At 36.5% G+C, this 21,428-nt stretch overlaps 1 protein-coding gene across 1 annotated transcript; it reads left to right on the forward strand.

Annotated features, from left to right (window-relative positions):
• Window positions 1–1,918: 1,918 nt before the first annotated feature.
• On the forward strand, window positions 1,919–20,907 carry prxl2b (peroxiredoxin like 2B). Its single transcript, XM_052100892.1, has 7 exons — window positions 1,919–2,084; window positions 4,033–4,237; window positions 10,516–10,567; window positions 10,969–11,032; window positions 12,269–12,344; window positions 12,904–13,022; window positions 20,437–20,907. Exons 1-7 carry the CDS (start codon window positions 2,022–2,024, stop codon window positions 20,461–20,463), a joined length of 606 nt encoding a protein of 201 aa, XP_051956852.1. The 5' UTR covers window positions 1,919–2,021; the 3' UTR covers window positions 20,464–20,907.
• Window positions 20,908–21,428: the final 521 nt, after the last annotated feature.

Genomic DNA, 21,428 nt, shown 5'->3' on the forward strand with positions numbered 1-21,428 from the left:
CACTTCATGCTTCCTTCAGCAGACAAGCTTTATGGAGATGCTGACTTCATTTTCCAGCAGGACTTGGCACCTGCCCACACTGCCAAAAGTACCAAAACCTGGTTCAATGACCATGGTATTACTGTGCTTGATTGGCCAGCAAACTCGCCTGACCTGAACCCCATAGAGAATCTATGGGGCATTGCCAAGAGAAAGATGAGAGACATGAGACCAAACAATGCAGAAGAGCTGAAGGCCGCTATTGAAGCATCTTGGTCTTCCATAACTCCTCAGCAGTGCCGCAGGCTGATAGCATCCATGCCACGCCGCATTGAGGCAGTGATTAATGCAAAAGGGGCCCAAACCAAGTACTGAGTACATATGCATGATTATACTTTTCAGAGGGCCGACATTTCTGTATTTAAAATCCTTTTTTTTTATTGATTTCATGTAATATTCTAATTTTCTGAGATTCTGAATTTGGGGTTTTCATAAGCTGTAAGCCATAATCATCAAAATTATATCAAATAAAGGCTTGAAATATCTTACTTTGCTTGTAATGAGTCTATATAATATATTAGTTTCACCTTTTAAGTTGAATTACTGAAATTAATTAACTTTTGCACAATATTCTCATTTTTCGAGTTTCACCTGTGTGTATATATATATATATATATATATACAGTATCTCACAAAAGTGAGTACATCCCTCACATTTTTGTAAATATTTGATTATATCTTTTCATGTGACAACACTGAAGAAATGACACTTTGCTCAATGTAAAGTAGTGAGTGTACAACTTGTATAAGAGTGTAAATTGTACACATTTATAAATAAAATAAAAAATGATTAATAATATATTATATATATATAGTATATTATTAATCATTTTTGATTTTATTTATAAATGTGTACAATTGCTAATTAATTTATTTTTATTATTTTAACATTTGACAATGAGCAGATATAAATCAATATAATTATACAGGAAAAAAATACAATGATTTTATCATTGTATTTTTATAATTATAATGGATAATATATATAAAAAAACTGTTTGTATTTAAAATATAAACTATTAAATATATTATGATTTTAATATACAGTGTTTGAATAAGTGCATGCATTTTCAGAATTAAATAAGACAAATAAGGGGTATAACATTACAGATGAACAAAAACATGATTGCATTTGTTAGTTATTTGTTAGTAATTATTTATTGTTTAAGAAAGGTTTTAAGACCAAGTGATTATATTGTATGACATGTAAGCTTAATTCAGTATCACCATATTATTTGTATTTACTTCTGAAAAGCAGCACAATTTTATATATAAATGTATATCAGATCACACACTTCTGCAATTACAACATTACATTTTTGTTAAAATAAGTTAAACATTTATTTATGTACAAAAGTTGCATATATTTTGTTTTATTTTTTATTTTATTGGGGGAAGGTGTGTTAGGGAGTAACACACCCACACCATTCTGATATAAATGATTTACTATACACGCACATTGAACAAAATATCTTAGCTTTTCCTCCTTGCTCTGTATTGATTACTGAATGTCAATGATTAGAACATTCGAGTGGAGGAAGACAAGAAAAGTGACAAATTATTGACCTTCGAGGTAAAGATAAGCCACACCCTATATTATCCTTCAATATATATTAAACTTGGCATTTAACTTCAGAAAAATTATAATTAATTATATTTTTATTTATACATAATTAAGAGAAGATTGTTAAGAAAATAATTCGTGGATTATTAAGTCACTAACAGATAAAGTGTATCGTTAAACTAATAACCACACAGAGGCCATTGTCAATTTTATGTAATTGCCCCTCCCCTAAACCACATGGTTGGGATTCCTGACTCTCTGATTGGTCGATACCTGTGTCACTCACGTCATTTCTTACACAAGTGGGCGTGAGTATATAACAGAAGCGCGTGTTTATGGTTTGTGCTTGTGTAAAGTGTCTACTGAAGGAAATAAGGACGAATTTCTCACCTTAAGTCGAAAATTAAACACATAGAAAATGTCGTCCGTGGATATGACCAAGTTAGGAGCCAACAAGCTGAAAAACAGCACGACTGGAGAGGTAATAATTTAACTGAAATAAAATATAGCTTGTTATGGGAAGAGAGTGGCAGATATTTTCACATGGCAGCTGTCATTATTTAAATCAAATCAGAAATTTATATGCATGCAGTTTAAAAAATATAAACCAGATTTCCTTATCTGAAATGTGAATGAATCATTACATTGTTGCTTAAAATTAGTTACTAACTTCCTGTTATGACCTCATAACGATTGAGAGACTCCGACTACGTCTTAGAACTTCATTTTTTATTTATTTAAAGTTTTCTTTTTACCCCTATGAACTATATAGTTGAGATGCAAAACGCTCAAAAGTAATTTACATTTGATATGGGCTATTTAGATTTTATGTTTTAATGTCATGTCTCTGGGCTAGGTTTGCTCTCAGGAAAGTCGATGTATTGTAAACACATTATTGACACTTCAGGTGTGAATGAGGACTCATTTATTGTTTGCAGGTGTCTATATTGCCATATGACGTTAATTGCAATGTGAGAACTGATTACGCAATGCAGAACAACACATAATCTGAATATATTTAAAGGGGTCATGACATGAGAAACCAAATTTGCCTTGATCTTTTGGTATATAAGAGGTCTTTGTATCATTAAAACGTCCTGCAAGTTTAATATTTTAAGACGTCCTCCCCATTCTAAACGAATCATTTATTTAATCAAGCTCAAAATACAGCTCGTTCTGGATTCATGGTTAGAAGTGACGTGACGGTTAGAAGTGACGTAACAGCGTTTGCATATGACCGCCTCCAGCACAAGATAACTACGCTTTAAGCGCAAGACAACTACGCTCATTTCAGTATCGCCGTCGCCTCACAAGTGTTCAGTCGATGGACAGCGAGCTCTGACAGAGACTACTTGTGCACAGGAAAATTACGATGCCACACAGATGTGCTGTTCCTGGCTGTGGTCAAACAAAACCTCTGAATAAGCTGCCGAAAGATCCAGACGTCAGGGAAAAATGGATGCAGTTTATTTTTTGCGGATCGACCCAGTCACGGCAGTGTTAACTTAAGCGTTTGTTCTGTACATTTTAAGGATGACTGTTTTGAGAACAAATCTCAATATGATGCTGGCTTTGCCAGAAAACTGTTGCTCAAAGATAAGTCCGTGCCGACTATTCTGGGAACAACGACGACGCAAACTGTAAGTAATCTATTTTAAACTTTAAACTACTTTTTAAAGCGCAATTTCATTCATTATGAATAATCACAGTGTTTTTACTTAGTTTACTTGCATATTGTTCTGGCTGGGGGCGTCAATAATTGATACATAGGCACTGACGTTAGCCAATCATAACAGTGGGCGTTAACACTGAAGTCTTAAATGGAAAACGCCCCCAAAACAGACTGTTTGAATCAGAGGATGAGAAACAGGGTGGGAAAAGGTCATAAATCACTAGATTTTAAAAGTTTTTCTTAAAAAAAAAAAAATATTAATACTATAATTGCACCTAAGGGAACATAATAATACAATAAAAAAAACCATGTCATGACCCCTTTAACTTGTTTTGGGCTTCTTTTGTGGTTTTTCTTGCGTTTTTCGTCATATGTGCATCTTAAGGTACCTGCAACTACATATTTTTGAACACCGTATTTTAAATCACATTGGTAAGCATTTGATCAGATCCTCAATTTATAGTCTCCGGATCCATGTTTATATTGGACATCAAGTGGTGACCCATCACAGTACCAACATTCTTTGTTGTACAAAATTATCAAAAGTCCTGAAACTTTTTTTAAATGCTTAAGCAACTACAAGTAGGATTCACCAGTCTGTAACGCACTGAACAACACTAGGCTATATAGTGTATTTAGATTAGTCCTATGTCAAAGAGACAGAGAAATTTGCTTAGATTTTGGACTGGCAGAGACTATCCTGATGTCATTACCGACCACTTTATTGATGTGAATTTCTTGTAATCTTTTTTTTCAGATGGTGGAAATCGGTTCGCTTTGGCGTGACCAGACAGTCATTCTCTTCTTCCTGCGGAGGTTTGGTTGTCAGGTGTGCCGATGGATGGCAGCGGAGGTCAGTAAACTGGAAAAGGACCTGAAAGCAAACGGTGTCGCTCTGATCGGCATTGGACCTGAAGACATGGGAGTGAAGGAGTTCAAGGATGGGGAATTCTTCAAGGGAGGTGAGGATTTGTCACTTGGGTGGTTATATATTTGTATTTACTATAAAATGTGGTTAAAGGAAGTAGTGATGCACCGATACTGATTTTAACTGAATTTATGGGTATAATAAAAATATCTCAGATGTCAAAGTCTCCTGGTTTCAAAGAGTTTTGGATGGTTTCCCTCATCATGTAGATAATGATACATACAGATAAGTGCCATTTTCACAACTGTCACGTCCATTTATGCAGTTTTTCCACATTAACGTGAGAATAAATATTCAATATTACATGTTCTTAGGAGTGCCAACCCTTTTACATATTGTGGCTATTAGGGATGCTGCACAATTGATTGAATTAAGTTTGAAATCGCAACAAGGTCTTGCGCGATTACAAATTCATGAAAGGCTGCATTTAAAAATGGACGGCAATCAATGCTTCAGTTAGCAATTGTGTAAGCAAGCGGCACCCTCTAGCGGTCTGGATGGTGTTTTCCATTAGCCATTACACCACTATAGAATTAAAAGGGCATTTGTTCCTTTGGAATTTTTTTTATGGATGTTGTTGACATTTGTGGAATTGCCAAACAAAATTTGCATAATCTGAATTTGTGATGTTTTATTATATACAGTTCAAACATGTCAAATTTGAGTTCTGCTGTTTTGAACTGCAAAAACAGAAGTGCAAAAGTGTTTTAGAATATAAAATAACCTTTTATTTACATCATGCATCATGCTATGATATTTAGTTATTTTTCAATATTGTTTAATCTTTTTATCTTCTATTTATCTTTGATTGTGACTCTCTTAATTTTGGCCTGTCATGTTCAACGGATCTAATCTATGTTCAATTAAATTATTTATTGTTAGAACAAAAGCCTTTGTACCTCTTTGTACATTTTTAAACATAATTCCTGAGCAAAACAGTGATCTGATGACAAAATAAGGTAAGTGGCAAAATATTGGTATTGGCATCAGTATCAGCCAATAATTATTTGTTAAAATCGGTGTCAGTATTGGTCAAATATTTTCATATCAGTGCATCCCTAGTTGCTGTTATTATTTCTGGATTGTGCATTTGAATTCATATAGTTTTTCACACAAAGTTTGTTTCTAATTAAATCTAAATAAACTTTTTATATCGTGTGTTCATGCTTATAACTGATATATCGATGGCTTTAATTTGGTTAATAATTGCCAGATAAATGTCGTCAGACGGTGCATCCCTAAATGGAATAGTTCACCCAAAAATGTTAATTCTGTCATCATATATTGAGAGCACTGGGGCTGTTAATGTCCGAAATGACAAAAATGCACCATAAAACTTGTTCTGCCCGCAGCCTCAAACGCCTTGCTTGAAATGGCAGTCAGTTAACATCTCAAAAAGACAACAAACAAAGTAGTTTCGTCACCTCTTTACTGGTGTCAATTGAATGGGTAAAACTGCAGAAAATACAAGGATGACATAGTAAATACGTAACGTTAACAAATATATCCAATTATAGCTAACAAATGCTCTTAGCCCACATTAAGAAATGCAGCAATGAGCAGAGGCCATGAACAAATTGTAGAAAATAGCTTGTAAATAATAATAAACAACTTTACATGAATCAGTCCTCATTACTTAATTATACTTAATTGATTGCAGCATACGACAATGCCTTCAAAATCAACTGTATTCATGGATAAACAGCAGCCATGACCACTATGCTGTTTGCCTGCCCAGCTGGAACTAGGTGCTCATTTATAACATCATCAATAAAGGACTAAATCAGTAAGATCATGTAATGCCATCTTTCACCAGGAAGAGTCATAATTGCGCCACATAACCAATTAGAATAACAAAACTGAAAATTACAGAACACTCCCTGTCTGGTCTGCGAAGGATACCAAATTTTCTTTACTTTAAATTTAGAAACAACAAATAATCTGAATATATTTAACTTGTTTTGGGCTTCTTTTGTGGTTTTCCTTGCGTTTTTCGACATATGTGCATTTTAAAGTATTACATGTTTTTGTACACTGTATTTTAAATCACATTGGAAAGCATCTGATCAGATCCTCAATTTATTATTTTTCATTGGTTTTCATCTCCGGATCCATGTTTATATTGGATATCAAGTGGTGATCATCACAGTAACAACATTCTTTATTGTACAAAATTATCAAAGTCCTGAAAATCTAACATTGAGATGTATTCATATTACCATGCACTGCATCGGTCCAAAAATATTGACAAACACTAAAAGGACTTGAATCGGAATATGAACACTTTTCAAATTAACTACAAGTAGGATTCACCAGTTTGTAACACATCGAACAACACTAGGCTATATAATGTATCTAGATTAGTCATATGTCAAATTGACAGAGAAATTTGCGCCAAAGATTTTGGACTGGCAGAGACCATCCTGTCCTGAATTGTGCTTAGCTTTGTTTTCTCCGGAAGGAGAAGGACTAACTCATTAATTGGTCTCTGAAACCGCTTGAGTTTTTCTTTCCCAATGATTTTTACTTGCACCTTTCGAACTCGCCCATCCCGGCTGGAGTATGCTTCTGTGACAATTCCCAAAGGCCACTGATTTCTCTTAGATTGAGAATCCTTCAACAGAACCACACTGCCAGGTGTAAAGTTGGGCTGGTGGCAATGCCATTCTCTTTGAGATGTGTGCAAATCAAATTTACAAAGCAACCCAAGGCTTCGCTGCACTGGAAGTGGGTTGGGACCTAGATCCAGATCCTTCAGTGATCTGGCCTGATCCTCTGATGGAAAGGCAGCCGTAACATCTTTGCTGTTTGAAACCAGTTTGTGCAGCCTCCGATTAGAGCAAGCCAGCATGTCCTATGTCCTCTTTAGTACATCGATTGTTGCTTTTGGGGAAGGTAAGGTAAGGATTTTAGTCCAGCATCCATGTTAAAATTTCTCTCATTGAACTGCCACGCATCTTGACCAAACTCCTCTTCACCCTCTTGAGCTACACGCTGAAAGCAGTAAATTGCTACTGCAGGAGAGGGACTATTCCCGACAACATGGACCTTCATGTGGTATGCCATCACTTCATTGTCTGGGTTGTTGTTGTGGAACTAGAGAAACCTCAAATTTCCTGTCTGCTGGTCGGACTTTGAAGCAGTGGAACATTTGTTGAATGTCCACAGTGAAAGCAATTGGCTCTTTCCTGAATTGCATGAAAACCCCAAGGAGACTGTTATTGAGGTACGGTCCAGTTAAGAGAATTGTATTTAGTGAGAAGCCTTTGTACTGAGCACTTCAGTCGAAGACTACTCTGATTTGTGAATGCTTCATAGGGTGGGACACTCCAAAGCAAGGTAGGTACCAGGCCTGTTCATTTGGATTTAGTGGAAGAGCTAATTCTGCATGGTCACAAAAAGTTTGTCCATGAAGGCTATGAAATCATCTCTCATTTTATGCTTCCTCCTGAAGGACCGCTCTAGCGAATTTAGGCGTTCCAACACCTGAGATCGATTAACTGGAAGATATGGCCGTGGCTGTCTGAATGGGAGTGAAGCAACCCAAGAATTTCCCACATATTGGTAGAGCTTTCTCTCCATGATCTGTAAGAAAAGTGCACACTCAATGGACTGGGTTGATGTATAAGATAACTTCATCTTTTGTTCTCTGAAACGCATCCCACTCTGACATCTTTTGAATCTCTCCTTTGAGTGGATCTTTGTGAGGCTTGGGGTGAGATGAAAAATATAACTTTCCCTTACTCTGTAGATATTAAGACATTAGTTGAAAAGAGTAGGCCATCCATTGTCCTGAATGCTGGTGTGATAAATTTGAACTGATGTACATTCCCGAGGCACATGTCTCTAATAATTACCCAGCCCAAATCTAATCTCTGTGCATTGGGCAGACTATTCACTTGTGTTTGGGCTTTATGGACTCTGATAATATGCCTAACAGAAGGAGAATGGGGTCTTGTGGATCAAGTTCTGGAATGCTCTTTACTAGAGGTTTCAGGTGAGTATGGTGAAGTGCCACTTCTGGAGTGGGAATCTCTTCACGATAGTCTGGAATCTCTTTGATCGCATTACCCCGGAGACATAGCGCGTGTGGAGGCTATTCTCCGCGGCATCCACGCACAACTTGCCACGCGCCCCACTGAGAGCGAGAACCACACATTACAGCGACCTGGGCTGGTAGTCCGTGTCAATACTCGCGGAGCTACCCAGGATCCCCTGGAGTCATCTTTGTACTTCGAACCAACAGTGAGCAATTTCTCCTGCAGATTGAATGGCAGTTTCTGTACTATTGGACTTATGCCACGGGGTGTGTCTAGATGGAAAAGAACCAAAAGATCACCATCATTCTTGGCTGCTTGGACCCATAAGCAAATCTCCTAGCCCTCGAAGTTTGCGATTTGACTTTGTTTGAAATTTTGGGAAAGCTCTCCAATCTCTCAAATAGTGAAGTCTCTATAATTTCTGGTAAACCATATATTTGATCCTTTATTAGTTTAAACCCTTGTAAAGGATGATTGATGTGTTCAGCTCTGTGTTTTGCATGCTCTGCTGACTCACTACCTAACCATTTCACAAGCAGATCCAATTCCTCACTGGGAGAGAGGCTAAGATCTCTGGTGCTTATGAAGGATGCCCTCCATGCCCTGAAACTCTCTGGTTGATCATTAAACTGCATAAACCCTGTGGACACCAATTCATGTCTTGCAATGAACCTGACAAGATCAGACATTTGCTCATTTGGATGCAAGTTACTTCGGTGCAGTTCAGTTTGCGAGCATGTGGCAATGTGTGTTTGTGCAGAATTGATTCTCGCCTGCCTTTTGTGCATTCCTCTTATCTCTTCTTTGGAATGCTGCTGGTAGTGGGCGATGCATTTCACAAGATGGATTCGACTAATGATTGTCATACTGTGCTGGAGTCACAAAGTTTTCATTTGCAGTCTGAGAAATGGTTGGTCATTGCACATGCTCTGTGCAAGTTGTGCTTTGTGTGATATTTCATGATGCAAGGAAGAGCTATGCTGATCATAATAATTTTGCGTCTGAGAATAAGTGTTATAGTTACGCAGAGCTTTTTGAGTCAACAACATTAAGGACCATAAGTACTGGCATTTGTGGATCCTCTACACCAGGTGTGTCAAACTCCGTTCCTGGAGGGCCGAAGCCATGCAGAGTTCAGTTCCATCCCTGCTCCAAAATGCCTCCAAGCACTCCTGAAGACCTTGATTTGCTGCTTCAGGTGTTTAATTAGGGTTGGAGCTAAACTCTGAGTTTGACACCCCTGCTCTACACATTCAGAATGTTCCTCTAGATATGTTTTGTACGATAATTTGTGTCCTCTTCTGGCAGATCTATTTTGCTTATATTCTCCACGCTTTCTTGCTCTACAGCATTTCTAAGGCCTCTGCCCTCACTTGTTGTCCGCAGCTCTTTTTTTTCAAGCCGTAGTGTTTCTCATGATGCCTCCAGTTGCGCTTGCTGCACTTCAAATTGACTCTCTCTTTTGGCGAATGCAACTCCAGCTTTGGCTGCTTGAGCCATTGCAGCAGCAGCTACAACATTTGATGAGCTGTGAGAGCACGAGCATGATACATTGGAGCTGCGTCTCTGCGATTCTGACTTAAAACTCAACTTGGACATTGTAAATAGGAAGATGACTGATGACTAGCTCCCCGCTGTGAGGTTGTAACTTTCTGAACAACTGAGAGTTGGATGCTGGAAGGTGTCGTTTTACAGTTCTACCGTCTTTCTCATGCCTCGCTTGAGTTTACAGTTAGTTAACTCATCCAAATGACAACTGACAAAGTAGTTTCGTCACCTCTTTACTGGTGTCAACTGAATGGGTAAAACTGCAGAAAATACAAGGATGACATAGTAAATACATAACGTTAACAAATATATCCAATTATAGCTAACAAATGCTCTTAGTCCACAATAAGAAATGCAGCAATGAGCAGAGCCCATGAACAAATGGTAGAAAATAGCTTGTAAATAATATTAAACAACTTTACATGAATCAATCCTGGTTTGGAACAACATTACGGTGAGTAAATTACTTTTTTGGGTGAACTATTCTGTTAAATTATATTTTGCAATCTATCTTTTGTTTTATGCCCATCCCAGAAATCAGTAATCACCTCCCCTTAAACCGCATATTGTGTAGGTTTAGTTTTGTTTAAATATCTTTTACTGTCATTTTATGACCTGTTACTATGCTTACTCTTTCTGCGTTTATCTTGGGTTAGTAAACTGATAAAGGGTGCCATGGCCACCATCCTGTTACTGTGAATCTTTAACTATTTCTTTGTTTTAGACATCTACATTGATGAGAAGAAACAGTGCTACAAAGATTTAGGCTTCAAAAGGTATGAGGATAAACTTGTGATGTGTAATGTATACTCAAGAATCTCTTAAAAATGTCAATGTCATTGCATTAGATAACCAAATATTAAAGGGGCATCTGCAAATAAATTATTTTAAATGACTTTAAAGCTACTGGTGTCAAGGTGATTTTTAGTGGATGTATGTAGTTCCAGTACAGGTGCAGCACATTAACTATCAACCAGATCTACTAACATTTGTCAAGTGTCCAAAGAGTATATCTTTTTGTTTTCTTAGTTGAAACCTAACAAATAAATTTTTAAGTGACTTTGTCATTGTGCATTTTTGCTTGTATAATATGTTGTCACAAAGTGCTAAAAACACATGAAGGACCATTTTATAAACATCAACACTTTTATAAAATATTTCTGTTTACCCTACGCAGGTACAACGCCATGAATGTGGTACCAGCTGCTATGGGAAAGAAAGTACGAGAAATTGCCTCAAAGGTATTCATAACACGAACTGATATATCTTAAAGGGATGGTTCACACAAAGATGAAAATTCTCATCATTTTCTCACCCTCATGCCATCATAGATGTGTATGACTTTCTTTCTTCTGCAAAACACAAAGATTTTTAGAAGAATATTTCAGCTCTGTAGGTCCATACAATGCAAGTGAATGGGTACCAACATTTTAACGCTCCGGAAAGCACATAAAGGCAGCATAAAGTAATACATAAGACTCCAGTGGTTTAATCCATGTCTTCAGAAGAGATATGACAGGTGTGGGTGACAAACGGATCAATATTTAAGTCCTTTTTACTATCAATCTCCACTTTCACATTTTTCCTCTTTGTTTTTGGCAATTCACATTCTTCAAACATGTCGCCACCTACTGTGCAGGGAGGAGAATTTATGGTAAAAACTGACATAAATATTGGACTTTCTCACCCACACTTATCATATCTCTTCTGAAGACATAGATTGAACCACTGGAGTTTTATGGATTGCTTTTATGCTGTTTTTGTGTTTGTTTTTTATTTTTTTTAGCTTCAAAATTTTTAGCACCCACTCACTCGCAATGTGAATAAATAGTAGCAGTAAAAAAAGGTTTAAACTGCTTTATTTAGTGAACTTGACATGCACCTGCAATATTTTCTTGCATTTCTGCACTTTTTGAATGTGCAGCGAGGATTGCCCTGAAGCACTCCGTTACAATGAAGCACGTCATTCTCCAATTCAGGATATGCATTTTGTACCCCTCTGTATTAGAGCCTTTCTTGTATCTTATATTGATAGCTTTGTGCGATAAGATGTTATTTAGCCTATTTATTTGTTATATATATTTTTTAGTTATGTTAAAGTGCTGCACTTTTAGTGTCCGTATATCCCTCTGAAATGTGTCTTATGTGTGAACGTGGAGCCTCGTTATACATTATTATCTTTAACATAGACTAGTTGATTATAAAAATTGGTAATTATGCACATCCCTATTGAGCAGAATGTTAGTGATTGACAGCCTCAGTAACCATTCATTTATATTGTATGAAAAAATGTGCAATGAAAGTAAATGGTGACTGAGGCTATAGAAAGTCATACGGGTTTGGAGCGGTAAATTCTGAAATGAAAATTTTCTATTTTGGGTGAACTATAATTTAATAATGATTAAATGACTTTTTTTGTAGACATTATTTTAATAATGGCAGGCTTAAACTTCTGTGCAACTTCTTCTGGTTTGAAGGCTAGCGCAGAAGGAATTCATGGCAACTTCAGCGGAGATCTTCTGCAGAGTGGAGGCATGTTTATAGTCGCTAAAGGTACCAAGTCCAAAACATTCACACAACCTACTTTAGAGATGTCATGTGTGATTCCAATCGTTAAAATGGGATAATTCATTAGTTATCATAAATAAACAATATGTTTAACAGCATGTATTATCTTTTAAATTTTAATAAATAAAAAACATTGTTAGTTCATGTTAACAAATGGAACCTTATTGTAAAGTGTTACCCATATGCTTATAGTGATTGTTTTTGGACCTATAATATCAGAGAACATAACTTTCTTTGTGGAGTTGTCACTAGAGGGCAGTATGACTTCACATTTTTGTGGTGTAGCACATGCAAACATTTGTTGTGATTAACAACAGTATAAAATGTAAAGAAATCTGACTGTAGCAGATATTAACATTTTGTGATACCTTGATTTTGTTTGTGTGTTCTCACTAACCATTTGAAGAACATATCTAGGTTGCATTTCACCCTCAAAATGAAAAGGAAAAAATAAGATATCTTGTTTCAAAGGCAGCACTTTTTGGAAATGAGTTCTGATGTGGGTCTGTGGATGTGTACCATTCAATATTTCCTGTCTGTTCAGGTGGAGAGAAGGTTCTGTTGCATTTCGTGCAGAAAACACCAGCGGACAATGCATCTCTTGATGACATCACTAAAGCTCTCGGGATCTCAGCCAACGTCCAGGCTGGTGAAAAGCCACAGGTAAGACAGGAAGTAACTGTAAGGTCAAATTTCTTTAATACTGAACTATAGCAGAGACGAGCCACTTCTATTAAAATTAATGAGAGAAATTGTCTCACACAACGGTCAATGGATGTAGAAAAGGAAGTCCCGCCTTAAAGGTAAAAGAGAGAAAAAAAGCATAAGATACCAGTACTGTAGATTTGAAATATGTTCTTTGCTCGTAATCTTGACCAACCGTTTTGGAGATTCGGTCTTTTTCAATTCATGTTAATAGGACTTGCTCTTGTATGCCGCTTGTTTACATAGAAAATATCTGCCCGAGAGCATTTCAATTTACGCATTAATAGCTGTGCGTATTTCGGCTATTTTACTACAACTTTGAATATGGCTCATCAGAATTTAGAGTCTGAATTTTTTGTTTTATAATATTAGTTTTACTGTTTTGAGTCTTTTGTTTCCTTTTAACTTGACTGATTCCTGACTTTGTTCTTTAATTGATGAATGAATGCTTCTCAAAGTAATTAAATTAGATGAAGTATCTTTAAGCTCAGATGGGCCTACCGGCAGGCCCGTGAACAAAAGGAAAATAAAAAACCTAAAAATTAACAACTTCAGTCTTTACCAAAATAAAATGGGTATCTTCTGAAAGTTTAAACGCTCTGCTTTCCAATACATGTAGGCATTATGACCAAAACTGAAAAAGTGCTTTGAAATTTGTAGACAAATCAGAAGTGTTCCGCTTTGATAATTTCCAAAGAAATATTTGCACTGTAAATATTATTGCAATCAGTAAAAACATAAAATTCATCAAATAGCCATGTGCCAGATATTGTTGGAAAGCTTCTACAATGAGTAGAATACAACAAATAGTTAAGTATATATTTTTACAATTATGCTGGTGTTGCTTATAGGCCGCTGTTTTCACTTATGACTTCACGAAAAATAAACGGAACACAATAACACATTACATAGAGGAGGTGATTATCTTTCAAACGAGCCCGCACACAAGGTAATCAGATGTATAGATCATTAGATAATCCACACGAAGAACAATGTTACATATGACCACCAGGAGATGGCGCCATGTAGATGAGACTAAATGATTACTCAAATGGCACAGAATGAAACTCATTGTTAAAATCATTTCTTCATGCTATGCAAACCTTTAGTCATTGTTGTGTTTGCATGTGTAAATAGGTCTTATGTACATTTATTATTATAAAGTCTTTAATTTTGGTTATGCCACAGAAACAGGATCTCTTTAAAAAAAACACCTTCAGAGCTTAAAAGGTTAAGACATAGGCGTTGTCACATGAATATTAAATGTATAAAGAATTTCTTCATTGAATTTCCTGCAAAAATATCTGTATCGTCATATATACTTCAGTGTCAGAATTTATTTATTTATCCAAGTGGGAAATATTTTTGCCTTTTTATAAGGGAATTTTTATTTTATTTTTTATAACAATTTAGAACAAACTGCACTTCATCATTTGACTTCAAGTTACTCAATTCATATATATACAAACTTTCAAGATATAGAACGTATTGCTTCTTGCCCAAAATATTTATTCAACAAACAACTCATTTTATGACATAATACGTATAACTAGGAATATAATAAAATATTAAGAACTATACTATATCAAATGTTGCAAATAAAAAAATTAAAACCCCAGAAGAATTCATTAAAGGGCATTTTTTGCCCCCGCATTTTTAATTTCTAGGGAATGTTTTTAATTTTTGGTGGCATTTCCTCACCCTGAATTTTCATTACCTTGATATAAAAATTTGTAATACTGTGATTTGGTTTTTTGGTCAAACCGCCCATACCTGATATCTATTTCTGTTTAATTGATATTGGTACAATATCTGAAGAGATTTAAAAAAGCTACTAGACGTCAAATGAAAGTGTATTTTTCCAATACCGATACCGATAACAGGTGTTGGGAAAGGTCAATAAACAATCAATTGGCTGATTTAAAATGTGTATATATAAAATGTATTCTTTCTTTACTATGGCAGGCACAGAGAGAGTCCAAAATGAATAAAATCTCAAATGCAGTTTGTTTAACCAAAATCCCAACCTGGAAAAATTAAGATTTGGTGCATAACGCGGGACTTTTATGTATAAATGAGCCCAAAACACACTATTATTCTTATAATTACAATATTATTATTCGTACTATTATTTTGGTATGATGAAAATTCTATCTGCAACTGTCGACATTGATATTTGTCGATAACCGATAGTTCCAAAAAGCAACTATCTGCACCGATTATTCAGTAGAAGACCGATATATCGGTCTAACTCTAATAGCTACCATTTGAAATGTTGGACATTAAATGGTCCTGATAATGAAGTATTTGAGCAGATAACAATTTTTGACTGTAGTATTCTCATGTTGATAGTTGATATTTCATTACTTATGATAAAAATGACTTGACTTATGATAAAGTACAACTGGTTCTCTGTCCACGTACTTTCCAACATTACCCAAAATAATTTACAATAAATGTAGACACTGATCATCCACAACATTAAAACCACTGAAGGGTGAATTGAATAACATCAATTACCTCATTACAATGGCCCTGTCAAGGGGTGGGATTTATTAGCCAGCAAGTGAAAATTCAGTTCATGAATTTCTTGTGTTGGAAACAGGAAAAATGGGCAAGCGTAAGGATCTGAGCAACATTGACAAGGGCCAAATTGTGATGGCTAGACTAGTCCAGAGCATCTCCAAAACGTCAGGTCTTGTGAGGTGTTCCTGGTATGCAGTGGTTAGTACCTAAATGCCAAATTGTTGTTTATTTTGACTAATTGATTATAAATTTGGTAGTTTTGCACATCCCTATTGAGCAGAATGTAAGTGACTGACAGCCTCTGTCACCAAAAACAGCAATTAATAGAAATAGATGAAAAATAATAGAACAAATTAAGAAAATTCAGGGCTCTTTTTTTTAACAGCTTTAAAGGTTTTAAGAGCGGTAGGCTTTCAAGTATTCAAGGAAACATTCAGAAAACTACTACTGGTCTTCACTGTATGATTATAATACATTAATACTTTATAAAGCTACAAAGTTGCCCAGTCAAGAGCAGTGTGTTTCTTGTTATGGTTGTTTGATTATAGTAATGACACACTAGACAGCAGCAGGTCTAATAGCTTACATTTATACTTACAAGTCAGACATTTTAATATAAATCCGCTGTGTTTACATGAATACCTCACCAAGACATTTTGACTGAATTTTGAAATGTATTTGACCATTCAGGTGCGCATTAGTGAGAGCATTTTCGGAACACAAGCGCATATTCAGCACACTCATATGCCGCCTGTCAATCAAACAGGGCGCAGCTGTTACTAGATCGCAAGCGAATTATAAAATTAATTGTAAATATGAATCCTAAAGTAAATGTACATTGTTTCAAAGGGGTTTTTGATTAATATTTTGGACGTGTTTTGTTCCAGTGTATAATGGGCTAAGACTACACTCTCTCACCTTTGTTCACACAATCCGTCTTTAACTCATAAAAACTAACTTTCTCTTCTTAATAGAGCTGCGTATCACCAATTTTCTTTATAAGTTACACAGAGTGAACGTGGCACATATATTATGATTCACTACGTTGCAAGCAATCATGTTATAAACTAGCTGCAGCAACGTGCATGAGTGACAAGTGCCCCGTGCCAGAGTGTGCATCAGTCAGAAGAAGATTCAATCTCTTACCCCATCAAGTCACTCAACTCATAGATGCGGCGCTGACTGCACAGAGAAATGCCAGTTTGAGTTTATTTTCAAAACCCACTTCCTTATTGTTTGAACTTTTAATAAAGGATGTTTTAAAGATATAACGCCGGGATGTTCATTGCAAAACGGAATGCGGCACAATAATAATTTTATCTCTGTTATCTTGTTTTCATAATCGTTGGAAGCCAAAATCGTAATTGAAAATAAAATTGCATTAATCCCCCAGCCCTATTCATGGCAATGGTAGTCCCTGATGAAAGTGGCCTCTTTCAGCAGGATAATGTGCCCTGCCACACTGCAAAAATAGTTCAGGAATGGTTTGAGAAGCATGAGAAAGAGTTCAAGGTGTTGACTTGGCCTCCAAATTCCCCAGATCCCAATCTGATTGAGCCATGGTGGCTCCACATCGCAACTTGCAGGACTTAAATGATCTGCTGCTAACGTCTTCGTACCAGATACCACAGGACACCTTCAGAGGTCTTGTTGAGTCCATGCCTTGATGGGTCTGAGCTGTTTAGGCAGCACGAGGAGGACCTACAAGATATTAGGCTGGTGGTTTTAATGTTGTGGCTGATCGGCGTACGTAATACTCAAGATATTTGACCAGACTCTTAAATAAATGCATACATGCTAAATTCTTATTGCATATTGTGTTGGGATACTTTACAGTGGCGATCTTGATGTGGTTTTATTGCAATACAGAGTTTATAGAGTGTAAGATTTGGGATTTCAATGATCCGTACAAACACAAGAACATTTAATCCATCATGAAACGTGGACACTCATTGTATTGCTTAATTTCACTGAAATAATATTTTCACCTCATTGCGTTGAATAGACCAGAACAATGGCAAAATGCGCAGTTAAAACCTTCCAGGCTTCCACAACATATAAAGAATCTGTGTTTCAGCGAACAATTTAACAAATAGCTATCTGTAAAGATAATCCTAATTCGTTTTGAGTTTTAAACACAGATGCACTGCCTTATGCAAGTCGATGTTTAAACAAGTGAAGTGATTGTGGAGTAGAACAAAGTCTTGTTGTCAGACTGATCTCCAGTGATCACGTCTGCTGGATTAGTGTGATATCAGCCTGCCTGAGGTTCCATGGGGCACCTGGGCGTGATGTTACAGTAGCGCTCTTCTAACAACTAAACGCACTAAAACCAAAGGCTGTTTCCCCAGGATGCTATTTTGGTTGCTGGTTAATACAGGGGTTTTGCACAGACGTCATGCGTGGTTTGATGTAAGAGGGTTTACGGTGGTGTCCTGTAGGAAATGGAACACTTGGCCTCTCTTTTCCTGGTCAAGCTCAAGATGAGGTGAAGTAGATAAAATAACTGTGTACAAGACAGTGGGCACATTTCATACTACTCCAATCTCACATCTTTAGTGAACATTACTCTTTTATAATGTACGAAAATAAATGTACGACTTCCATCGATGAAAAATAAACACACCAACAAATGATGTCATGTCTACTTTTTCTAAGTGTAACCCTTAAAGGGATAGTTCACCCAAAAATGAAAATTCTCTCATCATTAAAATCCCAGATGTGTATGACTTTCTTTCTTTAGAAGAATATCTCAGCACTGTTGGTCCATACAATGCAAGTGAATGGTGACCAAAACTTTCAAGTTAATACAGGTTAAATCTTCAGAAGCAATATGATAGGTGTGGGTGAAGAAAAGATCAATATTTAAGTATTTATTGCTTTAAATTCTCCCTGACCGCATGTGTAACGGGAGCCAGCTGGTAGATAGCTGTGTGCAAACCTCACTCTCCTAGAGGCTGTAGCCTTTAGCGTCCTTGTTAGAGCACCCGCCTCCTAAGCCAGAGATGCCGGTTCGAGTCCCGTTCGGAGCGGGGCGAATAGGAATGGTTACACATGCAGTCCGGTTTTTCTCGACTGTGCATAAGCCAATACAGAACGGCGAAAACCAAAGTATACTCTGGCCTTAATAGCGTATGGACCAGCGTAAACACTAACAGATGTTCTGAAATGTGTTCGTTGATGATCATTTTGATCATTCTTTAAAGAATGTGTCATTCCTTCATAGAGTAGTGAGACATTTTCAAATATATATCATAATTTGTGCATGTTTATGTGCACGTTCTTGCACCAATTATGCTTAATGAGCAGAAAACGACAAAGGTCATGTAAATGCCTTAAGAGTTTTCCTCAGGGTAAGGTCATGCTTAATCATAAACCAATCAACACATGTAGACTTTGCCCGTTAAACCGATTTTGCATTTCATGTAAACACCTTTACCGGTGTTCTTACCGACTTATCAAGTATGCAAAGTGTTTACGTCAGAAACGCATAATAATCCAAAGATTTCAAATATCTAAACGGGTTTTCTTGCGTTGTCAAATTATTTGAATAAGCTGATATTTTTTATTTTTATTTATAGAAATCAGCGTATTGGTGTGCATGTAAATGCCTTAGTGTTAGAAATTTTCAGAAGGATCTGTTGTGTAGCACCACACCCTTGGAGAACTAGACCTTTGCTCCATCCAAAGAATAAACATGGTGTCACTCAACATCCTATCTCAAAGCCGATCAACCCAAGAGTCTACTTGAATCACCTTCGGAAGGAAAGGGCCCACCAGACATGTTCAAGGGCTCCAGGTGCTCCAACACAATGTCGTCACTGGGTGACGAGAGCAACATTATATCTGACAAGGGAGTTTCTCGATGAGAGACATGTAATGGAAGATCAGAATTACCTAATTTGAATGTATTCAACTGTTGATCTTTCAACATTGCGGAAGTAGAGTCCAAATCTGCCACCATGGTTTTGAAAACTCCCACCAGACGTGTAAAGTGATGCCTTCTTACTTTAAAACCGCTTGGATAACTTGTATCTTTTCTCCAGAAAAAAATGGCCACACTGATCTCTTTACAATCTGCTAATTGTCTTCAACCATTGGATGATGCTCATAATTTGTTTATTTGTTTATCAGAAATGCACAAACTGTATCAGGTGATTTGAGTATTTGTCTTCATACAGCTAAACAAAACACCACTTGTTGGTCTAAATTAAACAATGGTACTTTCAGAATAGACGGGGCTTTGAAATTGAATAACAGGACGTGTCGCAGGTCTTTGTTTACCCAATAAGTACCCACCGGCGACTTATTGTAGATCCTTCATCTTTGATGCCACTTCCTCTCTTCTGGTTTTGCAATGGGGGGGGTTACTTTCACATGGCGTACATTCTTTAGCACACCCATGAATGCCAGCTGGGTTTGGAGGACCAATTATTGATTCATCTTTTCAACACTAGGACATTCAATGGTTCTTGATGGTGCCTTAGATTCAGGAACAAACCAATTTCAAATACAATTTTTCCACTATAAATGGTTCTTATATTGCTATGTGGTTTAAAGTAATTGATTTTATACAGTATTATAGGTTATTTAGCTCAGGTTGTCATTGGTTTTATCATCTGTTGACTGAAAAATAGAAGCCCTCCTGGGTTCCTTGAAGCATCAGTACATGGAAGTTTTTTTTTTAAAGAACCAGAGAACTAAAAGGGTTCTTCAATAGCATCATGCTGGAAACCTTTTAGGGACAGAAACGACATTTGATTTGACTTCTTAAACCGACCTTTTATTAATGTTGTGCACAAAATTTGAGCCATTCATATTTCATTATGTTTTATCTTCTTTACAGTGCAGTGATGAAGTCTGCACAAGATAAAGGATTCTGTGTTCTTCAGGGGACGGCACTGAACAAGATAGATTTTGACTCCTGGTTATCTAGTGTTACCACCCCACATATGTCATACTATGTCAATCATTTTTTGTGAAGTAGTAATTAAGTTCTTGCAATAGTTGTCTAACAAGGGCTTGTATGATTGAACACTAATCCTGCTGCCTTGATCCTCAAATACTTCTGCCATTTCTGGACTAAGTGGTTTAAGCTGGTAAAAGTCAATCGACCACAAAAACAGGTTTACAAGTTGTTTTTTGTCATATGCTTTGTATTTGGTTTAGTATGTACTCTTAATGAGATTCTTTCAAATTCGATGTTTGTTATGATCTATGAACCTTTCCAAACACTCTGACCAAATGTGATGTTAAATGAAGAATGTGAATAAAACTTTTCAATATATATAAAAATTCAAAGATTTATATAATGAAATTCTCAAGTCTTTTTTTGTGGTTTTTAGTAGACCTAGCTCTACACATTCTACTCATTTTATGCTGTAATCTTTTAGTTCCTCTACAAAAAACTGAAATGCTTCACATTGCAATCCAACATTCAAGACCCCTCATCCACGTGTGTGGGCGTTGTATTTTGGCTTCGCTATACGCAATGCATAATTTAAACCCATTTAAACTGACTGAATACTGTTCACAAGACGCTAGACTCTCATTTAAGGGTTAAACGGTTCAAGGAAAACCTAATTTGATTGGTTTCTAGAAGCAGGTAGATCCACCTTCCCCCTCGTGCTTGCAAAACTCTTTTCAAAGAGAAATTCGTGCCAGAAGTGCGAGTGCAACAATGGGAAGACGGAATGGTGTGTATTGGATTATTTCTGGAAATCATCTATGCCACAAATACAAGTCATTTACACGTTTATAGTGGTTTATTTTACACATAAAGACTGATTCTACATTGGCCACATTTAGGCGCAAAAACAATGCCAAAAGTGCAAGCTC

Source organism: Xyrauchen texanus, chromosome 32, assembly GCF_025860055.1.
Source record: "Xyrauchen texanus isolate HMW12.3.18 chromosome 32, RBS_HiC_50CHRs, whole genome shotgun sequence".
NCBI classification, from domain to species: domain Eukaryota; kingdom Metazoa; phylum Chordata; class Actinopteri; order Cypriniformes; family Catostomidae; genus Xyrauchen; species Xyrauchen texanus.

Coding starts and splice junctions, on each gene's coding strand:
- prxl2b (XM_052100892.1), top strand. CDS start 2,022: ATGTCGTCCGTGGATATGACCAAGTTAGGAGCCAACAAGCTGAAAAAC. Junction 4,238..10,515: donor TGGGGAATTCTTCAAGGGAG/GTGAGGATTTGT, acceptor TCTTTGTTTTAG/ACATCTACATTGATGAGAAG. Junction 13,023..20,436: donor AGGCTGGTGAAAAGCCACAG/GTAAGACAGGAA, acceptor TCTTCTTTACAG/TGCAGTGATGAAGTCTGCAC.